The 11,779-nt window shown below is 39.1% G+C and overlaps 2 protein-coding genes across 2 annotated transcripts; both read right to left on the bottom strand.

The window, feature by feature from the left end:
* Nucleotides 1–2,267: 2,267 nt before the first annotated feature.
* Nucleotides 2,268–3,536, bottom strand: LOC109243508 (uncharacterized mitochondrial protein AtMg00810-like). The gene has a single exon (XM_019410455.1). It carries the CDS (start codon nucleotides 3,534–3,536, stop codon nucleotides 2,268–2,270), a length of 1,269 nt encoding a protein of 422 aa, XP_019266000.1.
* Nucleotides 3,537–5,915: 2,379 nt separating this feature from the next.
* LOC109243507 lies at nucleotides 5,916–7,004 on the bottom strand. Its single transcript, XM_019410454.1, has 2 exons — nucleotides 6,315–7,004; nucleotides 5,916–6,224 (listed from the first exon to the last, which is right to left on the bottom strand). The coding sequence occupies exons 1-2, from the start codon at nucleotides 7,002–7,004 to the stop codon at nucleotides 5,916–5,918; spliced, it is 999 nt and encodes a 332-aa protein (XP_019265999.1).
* Nucleotides 7,005–11,779: the final 4,775 nt, after the last annotated feature.

Genomic DNA, 11,779 nt, shown 5'->3' with positions numbered 1-11,779 from the left:
AAAAAAAAAAAATGAGTTACAGAGTGGTTCGCTCGGGCCAGCTTGGCACCGAGTGCCAGCCACGCCTCCCCAGGTTCGGGGCGTGACACCCGATTACCCATTCCCCCACGAACTCAAATATATAATTTATTTAGAAATCGGACCTCAAATCGAGGTCCAAATCCCCAATTATTGAAAAACCTAGGTTCTACCTAAAACACCCAATTTTCCCATGAAAATCTTTGATTTTAAGTTGAAATCATGTTAGAAGATGTAAATGATTGAAAGAAATGAGTAAAAACTAACTTACAATTGATTTGGAAGAAGATTTGTTCTTGAAAAATTGCCCAAAGGAGTTGTGTTTTGAAAATGGTCTAAAAATGACTTAAAAATCGGCTACGTATAGAAAATTGCAGGTCTCGAATATGGAAATGCGAACAGGGGTTCGCAAATGCGAACCCCGACTTCTCGGATGTGGGAATTGCGAAGTGATGTTCGCATTTGCGAACACTGCACAAATTGAGGGGCTTCGCATTTGCGATCAAAAATGTCGCATTTGCGACAGGCCCTGTTTCGCATTTGCGGATCATTTGGTCGTATTTGCGATCAGGCTGCCAAAAATTCCCTTCTCGCATTTGCGATGCCAGGCTCGCATTTGCGAAACCTACTTCGCAAATGCGAAAACTGCAGAACAGGAATACCAGATTTTTTTCAAAGTTAAAAAATGCACCCGTGGCTTATCCAAAACTCACCCGAGCCCTCGGGGCTCCAAACCAATTATACACAAAACCTCAAAAATATCCTACAGACTTATTCATGCGATCAAATCGCCAAAATAACATCATAAATATCGAATTAAACCTTAAAATCCAAGAATTCTTTCAAACTTCATAAAATATCAAATTTTCCAATTTAGGTCCGAATCACGTCAAACGACGTCCGTTTTCAACCAAATTTCACATTAATGACTTAAACCATATATAAGACCTTACCGGGCACCGGAACCAAAATATGGGCCCGATACCATCGCTTTCTAATCAGATTTCATTTCCAATTTTCTTAAACATTTCCAGAAAATAATTCTACAAAAAAATTTATTTTTCGGGCTTGGAACCTCGGAATTCGACTCCGGGCATACGCCCAAGTCCAATATTTTCCTACGAACCATCCGGGACCGTCAATCACGGGTCCGGGTCCATTTGCCCAAAATGTTGACCAAAGTCAAATTTATTCATTTTAAGATCAAAACTTAGCATTTTTCACAGAATTTCATATTTAAGCTTTTCGGCTATGCGCTCGGACTGTGCACGCAAATTGAGGTAACTCTAAATGAGGTTCTCAAGGCCTCGGAGACACAGAAGTCAATTAAGAACAGGTGATGACCCTTTGGGTCGTCACACTCCACTCCCTAGTCTGCCTTTCCAACATAGGGTCTCCACTCCCTAGTTCAATTTATTTCAGACATAGGGTCTCCACTCCCTAGTCTCTTTTCCCACATAGGATCTCCACTCCACAGTTGATTTCATTTTAGATATAGGGTCTCCACTCCCTAATCTCTTTTTCCCAAGGATACACAATTTTGACTTCTATTGCTTTCAATAAAGAAGTAGTTTAGAATTTTGTTACAATAACTAACGAAATTTTCCTAGTGAAAACTGGGCCAGAAAAATTTCGTTCGTTTGTTTGTTTTGGTGTCTGAGCAGGTTTCACCTCGAGGCACTGGGTTCGAGACGACCAAAAGAATGAGTCTCAATCCAGAATAAAGAAAAAGAAGAACAAGGAAAAGAAGTGAATCGAAAGTGCAGAAGCGGAGAAAAGATGTGGACTGCTCAAGACATAATTGAAGTCACAAGCTCCGCATGTCCCGTCTTGATCTGAAAAGCTGAAGAAGATTGAAACAACACCTGCAGCTAACAAGCGTCAAGATTCAGATCAGAGTCCGCATGAAGAACCAACCAAGACTCAAGATCAAGCTTCAGAAGACTCATAGATAGGAATCTTGTAACTCGTAGTTTGTCGAAATGAAGCTAGCGTACAAGGCCAACCTCCATTGTTGGCTGACCTCGAGCTTTCATTAGAGAGAAGAAGAATATTCTAGAAAGAGAGAGAGTTTGGGAATTTTCTCTATATTCTGCAACTGTTAAGAGACAAAGCATATATACACGTGTGTGAAAATAGAATCATAGCTAATGACTGTAATGACTATACTACCCTTCTACACCCAACTAACTATCTGATAAATACAATATACTAACATACCACAAAATACAATAATCTCAATACCCCCCTCAAGTTGGAAGTGAAGGTTTCACTGCTAACTTGTGTAGAAGATCTGAATGTTTGATTCTTGTATGAGCCTTTGTTAGAATATCAGCTAATTGATCATGAGTGGAAATGTGGTGAAGTGTGATCAAACCATCATGCAGTTTATCTCGCACAAAATGACAGTCAACCTCTATGTGTTTTGTCCTTTCATGAAATATTGGGTTCTTAGCAATGTGTATTGTTGTTTGGCTGTCACAGAACACTTGAATGGGATCAGGACATGAGACTATGAGTTCCTCCAATAACCTTTGCACCCATACCAATTCCCCAACCACCTTTCTCAGTGATCTATACTCTGCCTCTGCAGAAGATAATGAAACAGTAGTTTGCTTCTTCGACTTCCAGCTGATGGGGCTTCCTCCAAATAACACTAGATACCCACTTACAGATCTCCTTGAGTCAGGACATGCTGCCCAATCTGAATCACAGTAGGCTGTGATCTTGTAAGAAGGATCATTGGACAGAAAAATGCCCAGTGTAGGGTCTTTCTTCAGATACCTAAGTACATGTATAGCAGCTTTCAAGTGAGCCTCTCTTGGTGTCTGCATGAATTGACTTAGATGATGTACACTATATGCTATATCTAGCGTTGTGTTTGTGAGAAAGTTAAGCTTTCCAATTAGCTTTCTATAGTAGGATGGATCAGACATTAAGGGGCCCTCTTCAGCTTTCAGCTTGATTGATGAATCCAATGGAGATGAAACAGCAGAGTACCCCATACAATCACATTCCTTCAAAAGATCAGTGATAAACTTCCTTTGGGACACCAATACTCCATCATCTTTGTAAAGTATCTCTAGCACCAAAAAGTAATGTAACTTTTCCAAGTCTTTTATTTTGAATTGGTTGTGTAGGTAAGTCTTCAGTGCTCTAATTTCCTCAAGATTAGTTCCAGTAACAATCACATCATCAACATATACAGCTACAAAAACTGATGACTCACCTTGCTTTTTGTAGAACAAGGAGTAATCATTGGTTGAATGCTTGAAACCTCTAGAATACAGAGACTCTGCTAGCTTGTCATACCACTGTCTACTGGCTTGCTTAAGGCCATACAAGGACTTCCTTAATCTGCACACAAGTTGTGTGTCTTCTACCTTCAGACCCTGTGGAATCTCCATGTAAACCTCCTCATGTAAGTCTCTATGCAAGAACGCATTGTTGACATCCAACTGATAGAGGTCCCATCCTTTCTTCACTGCAGTGCTGATCAGGGCTCTAACAGTGGTCATCTTCACCACTGGGGAGAAAGTTTCTGTGTAGTCAATCCCAACTTCTTGTGTATAACCCTTTACCACAAGCCTTGCCTTGTATCTTTCCACACTGCCATCTGCCTTGTGCTTATCTTGTACACCCACTTGCACCCTATGGCCTTCTTACCTGCAGGTAACTTAACTAGGTCCCAAGTATGGTTAGCATATAAAGCATCAAATTCTTGTGTCATTGCTACTTGCTAGGCAGGATTCAAGGCTGCCTCCTCATAAGAGTATGGTTCACAATCATGTGAGATGTTCTTAATTAATTCCTGACTGTCATGGCTTAATGAGTTGAAAGAAACAGAATGGTTATGTGAGAAAGGAGCAGTCAATTCAGGATTCATAGTGTTGTTCAAGTGATTGTTTGTTTGTAACTTTGGTAATGTACAGACATAGTCTTTGAGGTGTGAGGGTGTGCTAAGGGTCCTGGTTGATCTTCTGGGATAATTGGTCACTTGATTAACATTGGGTTCCATGTCTTGTGATGCTTGGTTGGATGGTGTTATATGTGGTTCTAGGTGCACTTCAGTTGAGTCTGGTTCTGGATTTTGATTTTCATATGGAATGTGGTTTGATATATTTGTGGGGTGTGATAGATGGTTAATGTCTGGTACATCAGATGTGGGACTTTCAGTGACAGAAGTTGGTGCATCCCTACCATGGTTGTAATGACTATCAAATGAATTTACTGTGGAATGAGGATAAGTGGAATTATGATTTATCATGTCTAACACAGAAGGAAAAGAAGAGTGTTCAGGAGAAACAGCAAAGGGAAAAATGTTTTCATGAAATATAACATCCCTAGACACATGTACCTTCTTTGTGGTCAAATTGAGAACTTTATACCCTTTGGTCCCAAAAGGATACCCTATAAACACATGAGGGGTAGCTCTAGGTTCAAATTTGTCTTTGTGAGTTTTGAGTGTAGTGGCATAGCACAAGCAACCAAAGCTTCTAAGGTGTGAGTAGGTTGGTTTTCTGTTATAGAGAAGTTCAAATGGGCATTTGTTGTTAAGAATTGAGGAAGGCAGTCTATTTATCAAATATGTAGCAGTCAGAATACACTCTCCCCAGTATTTCATTGGTAATTTGGATTGATAGAGTAATGCTCTGGCTGTTTCTCATAGGTACTTGTATTTTCTTTCAACCACACTATTTTGTTGTGGTGTATATGGGCAAGTTTTCTGATGGATTATGCCCTTTCCTTGGAAATATAACATGGCCTCATTATTCACAAATTCCAGCCCATTATCTGACCTAACAGCCTTAACTGATGCATCAAATTGGTTTTCAATCATGGAGATGAGAGCTTTGATGGCTTGGAGAGTGTTGCTTTTACTGCTCAAGAGATGAGTCCATGTTGATCTACTAAAGTCATCAACCATTATAAAGAAGTATTTGTAATTGTCATGGGTTGTTATGTGATAGGGACCCCAAAGATCTATGTGCAAAAGTTCAAATATTTTGGTGGAAGATGAAGTTCTTTGACTGAAGGGTAATCTTGTTTGCCTTGCCATGGGGCAGATATGACAAGTGAAAGGCTGTTTGTGGGAAAAATCAACAGGTATGGTGGAAATAGTTCTCATTTTCACAAAAGGTACATGGCCTAGTCTGTTATGCCATAGATGTTCATTATTGTCTTTATGAGATGATAAGGATAACAAAAGAGAAATCTCATTAGAGGAAGAGTCAGTTTTATTTCTTGAGTGAAATGTATTTACATTGACATTGTTGTGAGATTGAGATGACTTATCTACATTTGACAAGGACTTCCTAGATGAGTTATGACTCTTTCCTGTATGTACAACATCAGTCAATGCAGGAAAACAAGGGTAAGAACAAAGGTTTACAGAAACAGAAAAGGAACCGGACTTTGAAGATCCATGACACTCAGGGCAAAGGAAGTACAATCCACTCCTTGCCTTACCAATCTCCAGAGTCCTCTTCATTGAAGGGGCATGCATCATACAAAAGGTATTTGCTAAAATTAACTATGCAATTGAGATAATCAGTTAGGGAATGAACAGAGATGAGATTGTACTTGAAAGTGGGCACATAGAGAACTCTAACTAAGGTTAACATGGGACCAAGGGATGTATCTCCAATTTCTGTCACTTTTACTCTATATCCATTTGGTAGGGCGACTAAGAAGGGATAGGGTAAGGTTCTAACATTCTTTAAAAAGGACTTTCTGTATGTCATGTGATTTGAGGCACCACTATCTATTATCCATAGGTCAGCAATTGATTTAGAACATCTACACACAGTTGTTTCAGCAATCTCTTTATAAGTGGAACAAGATAGAATACCTGCGAAGTTTGCAGCTCCACAAGTCATGTTGTTGTCGATGCCCTCTCATGTGTTTCTCCCAGGAAATTTCTCCAGCAAGTTAAGCAATTGATTGTACTGCTCCTTTGTCAAGCTCTGAAGCCCCTGGCTTTGATTTCCTCCTTCCATTTCCTCAGAATCTACATGAACATTTGCAGCAGATGCAACATTTCTCCCCTTTGTGAATTTAAAGTCTTGCGGAAATCCATGAATTCTATAGCAAATGTCCCTGGTGTGTCCTGGCCTTTTGCAATAATCACAGAACATCCGAGTCCTAGCAGATGGATAGCCTGATTTGTTAGAATTGTATGAATTTTCCCCTGTATTACCTCCCCTCTGATTGTAGTTTGTTCTGAACTTAGCATTTCCAGGTCCATTTGCATTTAATGAAGTTTATTCCATAACTAATTTGTTGTTCGGCTTAACCTCTCTCTGTTTTTCCTCCTGGATTAGGATAGAGAAGTCTTGAGCTATGTTGGGCAAGGGATTCATCATCAATATAATGCCTCTCACGACTGTGTAGACTTCATTTAGGCCCATTAGGAACTGAATTAGCTTATGATCCTGCTCAGCCTTTTGCATATTCGCTTTTGCACCACAAATACATTGACAATTGCACTGTGCATGTGCATTCAAGGTATTCAGTTCTTCCCAAAGTCGTTTCATTTTTGTGTAATATCCTGTGATATCCAAAGTGCCTTGGCTAAGGTCATTAATTTCTTTCTGTAGTTGATACAACTTCGCTCCATTGGTCTGATCATACCTATCCTCGAGTTCCTGCCACAATTCCTTAGCGTCGTTGACATATTGCAAGCTGTCAGCTAGATCCTCCGAGAGTGAGTTCAAAATCCAGGACGTAACCATGTCATCGCAACGAGCCCACTGGTCGTAGGTCACTTCATCAATTTTAGGTTTCTTACACTTTCCATTGATGAATCCGACTTTGTTCTTTACTGACAAAGCCCTAAGGACTCCTCTTCTCCAGGACCTATGCCCAGTTCCGTCGAAAACAACAGGAACTAGCGTTGTTCTGGCACTCTCCGACGGGTGCATGTACAACGGACTAGTCAGATCCATGCTACCAGTTGTGTTTTGATCTTCCTTGTCTCTAGCCATTGAACGAGGTGAATTAGCAGAGGATGAAGTAATTGATACCAAAATTTTGAAGAAATTGGGTGAGAATTTTCAGAAAGCCCTTTCGTCAAGTATGGACTTGTATCTTTCCGATTTGAGCAGATTTTTGTGATTAGAGAAAGAGAGAAGATGAGCGATTAGAGTTGGGCTCTGATACCATGTCGAAATGAAGCTAGCGTACAAGGCCAACCTCCATTGTGGCTGACCTCGAGCTTCCATTAGAGAGAAGAAGAATATTCTAGAAAGAGAGAGAGTTTGGAAATTTTCTCTATATTCTGCAACTGTTAAGAGACAAAGCATATATACACGTGTGTGAAAATAGAATCATAGCTAATGACTGTAATGGCTATACTACCCTTCTACACCCAACTAACTATCTGATAAATACAATACACTAACATACCACAAAATACAATAATCTCAATATAGTTGATAGGCTTAGTTAGTCTTTTTCATTTTTGATTCTGATGTAATAACGGGACCGCAGACCAGAGCCTCGGACGGAACCTCACTTGACTCTCGAACTCATCATTCTAAAAGCTCCTTGAACTACACACGACCTGATTCCCTTATAACCCGGGATATGTAGGCTGTCCAAAACCAGGACTCGGTTGCGCCTTTGTCTTTTATTTTCTTCCTCTTTTGAATAACGATATGGTCAAAAATTAGTCACATGACTCACTTTATCTTTGCCCGAAAACTCTTCGTGTTTCCGAGCAAAGAGGGGCAGCTATGAGCATCTAATTTTTGACCATTTTTTATATTCTTTACAATCTTTTAGTATGTAAATATCTTTAAATTTAATCTAGATATCTTAACTTTTGTTTTACCTTTTATAGGTTTTACTTTAAAAAAAAAAAAGAAGTAATTAATTAAATTAAAATGACAAAAAAAAAATACGTCATCTTTTAATTTTAGAAAGATTAGTGATTTTGCAAGTTTTCGGTAGTAGTATTTGTAAATGTTTCTAATCTAAAAGATAGTTTGGCTAATATGTTTATTTTTGTATTTCTCTTTATTTATCTTAAAAAAAAAATTGAATTGAAAAATGAAACAAAAAAAAAAATAGCCAATCAGAAATGACCAAGTAGTAAAGGTTCTTTTGTAACCAAATTTTTACACCTCTCAGGTTTTGGACTGACATGGAGCAGAATTCCCATTTTTCTGTCCTATATTGTTGGGACACTGATCACGTTTTGGGAAACCTTTCCTTTCTCTTTCTTTCTATTCTGTATAACACACACACATTGACCTCACAAAGGAGGACAACAGATCTGGGGGCTAAAAAATACACAGCTGGGAAAAAGACAAAAAATAAAAAGCCTAAAAGTTGGCTGCTTCGTCTTCTCCAAACGACGACCCCCGCCATCATCGTCTTCTTCAAGATCCCAGCCCCATCGTTCAGCTTCTTCTTCAACCATAAGATAACCCCATCTGAATTCTAGTCTTTTTCTTGATCCCAACAACAGCTTACACACAGCCTTCACCACTCACACACACACAGCCGAAAAACAGAGCAGCAGCTCGCAATAACCAACCCTGAAACCAGCTGACACGCAGCACCAAACCACCCCAAAAATAGTCGTTGTCGCATCATGTTTGCCGACGAACAGAGGTTCGTTTTAACTGTGTAAGCCACCCAAGTTCAGTCGAGTTTTTGAGTTGGGTTCAAGGTTTCCGGCGCCGGCGCGGGTTCTCGATCGGATCGCGGGTTGTTTGTGCGAAAGTTTTAGCAGTTCTCTTCTCTTTATGATGTATTGAAGATTATATTTCAAATATTAAAAGGTCAGTTCATTTTCTTTTTCTTCAGGAATTGCTTCGACCATTCTTCTTATAATTTGCTTGTCACTGATTTGGAGCTTCACGTTTGGTTACTTGGATTTGCCGTCTTATATTATTGGGTGTGCAAGGTTGAGTTTGGTTATTAAATTTGTGTATTCAATGTGGAGTTGCTATTAAACTCATATAGTTAAAGTTGAATAGCTTTACGGCAATCAAATTTGTTCCATTAGATGAGTTGTCAATAATGAATATTATGTCAGTAGTTTTTTTTTTCCTTTAATCTGATGCATTTCTTTAAGTTTTTTGTTAAAAATTTTCTCTTCATAATTGTTTTATGCTTGACTTTTGAGGGAGGGTGAAGTATATTTGAGTTGTGGATAAAATTAGTGGATCATGAGGTAGTGAATGTGAAATTGAAGAGTGACGGACCCTAAATACTTAAAGTACAGATTTGAATTAGTTTTGGTCAAAATCATAAATTGTGTCAAGCCCAATGATATCATAATAATGCATATTTCTCCACATATTCGTTCAATAAACTCATGACCTGCAATAATCTCAAATTAGATTAGGAGATAACCCGAAGTGCATAGTTGTTTTAGGCGCGTTATTTAAATTAATTTCCTAAATTCGGGTGTGCATTTCATGTGACACAACTCCAAATCTCAACAACGTTAAATAAAATGTGTCGTGGACCGCGGGTGCATTTCATGTGACGTGGTCAAGACGTGTTTTAGATAACGTTGAATCTTCCTAAATTAATTAAAAGCGACTAATAAGTTAAGATGTACCATAGGTTAAAACATATATTAAAATCAGATAATAGGCCAATTATAATAGTTTAAGCGACCATGCTAGAACCACGGAACCCGGGAATGTCTAACACCTTCTCCCGTGTTAACATAATTCCTTATTCAGAATTTCTGGTTCGCAGACTTCAAAAGGAAAGTCGAATTTCCTCGATTTGGGATTTGTAAAATAAACCGGTGACTTGGGACACCAAATAAACTATCCCAAGTGGCGACTCTGATAAATAAATAATCCCATTTCGAATAATGTCACTTAAAGTGGGAAAACTCCCTTATATATACCTTCGGGTGTGTAAAAAAGGAGGTGTGACAATTGTTGGTCCCAACTGATGTGTGATTGATGCATCTTTGATTAGCTGGAATAGCTCTTAACTTGTGGAGGTGGAAGTTACCTTATTTTCTTGGGGACAAGCAAAAGCTTAAGTTTGGGGGAGTTGATAAGTGGAGATTTGGACTACTTATTAGCGCCTTTTAGCTCTCATTTTAGTCCAAAAGCGCTTAATGTGTTTCCGTAAAGTGATGAAATGTGCTTAATTGCATGAATATTGGATGTATGACCTCCCAAGATGAAATCCAACTCAAGAAGGAGTGATATGAACTTAAGGACAAAAACAAGCACAAAAGCTCACAAATGCAGACCGCAGTTTATCATCTGCGGCCGCAGGATGTTAAGAAACACCTAAGAGAAGTGTGAAAAGTGCGGTCCGCACATGATATGTGCGGCCGCAGAAATGGGGTAAGAGCAAAAGTTCAGAGAACCTGCATCTCAAGTTAAACAAAAGTGCGGACCGCACAATTATTTTGACATCAGCTGCTACACTAGACAGTTTTCTTTACTCACTTTAGTAGTTTTTGGTATGTTGAGCTTTTTGAATATAGATTTCTATCATTTTAATCATCAATATGGGTTTAATTATCATTTCTTCTATTTCTTCTATCTTAAGCATGAGTAGCTAGATTTTCACTAGGGTTGTGACCCAACCCTAGAGTGTAATCTTAATGGGTGTTTGATTGATTGCTTGTTTATGGTTGGATGTTTATTATTTAGCCTTGTTCTTGCTTTTAATTGTAGAATTAATGGTTGCAAATATTAGATCATACCTATTTGACTTAGTATCTACTTGAGAAAGAGAGGCTTAGTCTAGATAAACTTGGCTAACAAGAAATTGGATCAATCGAGAGATTGATTAGCCCAATTAAATGGTTAAACCTAGAGATAGTAAAACCCGATTTGAGCTCTTTATCAACCGTTGTTTTCAATACCCATTTGGACTTGAGAAAGCCAAATTGGGCAAAATCACTCTCCGCAAGAGAGGTATTGAATGAGTACTTGAGTGTTGATAGCTATAATACACCCCGACCAATAAAATAAGTTTTAAGTTTACAATCCGTTAGGGAAACACCTAGGTGAAGGTCATAGCCCTAGGCCTTTTATATTTTTTGAAAAACAAATTTCTAGTTTCAATTCTTAGTTGGTAATCTTAGTTTAAATTAGGCCTAGAAACAACCCAAGTTTGTGGAAGTGCAGTTTGAGATAATTCAAGCTCATACACTATAATATATACCCCTAAGTCCCATTCATAACTCCCTGTAGAAAATCGAGCCCGACTCTTTGTTGGGTATTACTATTGTATCGACTGTTTCATAATCTTAAATAGAGGTGTGACTTGGAGGAGATCAGTTGGAGCTATTGAAAAACTATGACATCACCATTTTGTATCATCTCGGGAAGGCCAATGTGGTGGCCGATGCCTTGAATAGAAAGGTAGTGAGTATGAGCAGCCTTGTGTACATTCCAGTTAGTGAGAGAGCGCTTGCATAAGATGTTCAGGCTTTGGCCAATCAGTTTGTGAGGTTAGGTGTTTCAGAGCCCAGTCGTGTTCTAGCTTGTGCAGTCGCTCAGTCTTCCTTGTATGAGCGCATAAGAGAGCGGCAGTGTGATGACCCTCATTTGCTTGTTCTTAGGGACATAGTGAGGCACGGTGGTGCCAAGCAAGTTATTGTTGGAGATGATGGGGTTTTGAGGATGCAGGGTCGTATTTGTGTGCCCAATGTGGATGGGCTTCGTGAGTTTATTCTTGATGAGGCCCACAGTTCCCGATATTCTATCCATCCGGGTGCCGCCAAGATGTACAGGACTTGCGGCATCATTACTGGTGGAGAAGG

Source organism: Nicotiana attenuata, unplaced genomic scaffold (assembly GCF_001879085.1).
Source record: "Nicotiana attenuata strain UT unplaced genomic scaffold, NIATTr2, whole genome shotgun sequence".
Classification (NCBI taxonomy): domain Eukaryota; kingdom Viridiplantae; phylum Streptophyta; class Magnoliopsida; order Solanales; family Solanaceae; genus Nicotiana; species Nicotiana attenuata.
Note: the sequence above shows the minus strand (reverse complement) of the source record. Positions and strands in the feature narration are given on the sequence as shown.

Coding starts and splice junctions, on each gene's coding strand:
- LOC109243508 (XM_019410455.1), bottom strand. CDS start 3,536: ATGACCACTGTTAGAGCCCTGATCAGCACTGCAGTGAAGAAAGGATGG.
- LOC109243507 (XM_019410454.1), bottom strand. CDS start 7,004: ATGGCTAGAGACAAGGAAGATCAAAACACAACTGGTAGCATGGATCTG. Junction 6,225..6,314: donor AGGAGGAAAAACAGAGAGAG/GTTAAGCCGAAC, acceptor AACTACAATCAG/AGGGGAGGTAATACAGGGGA.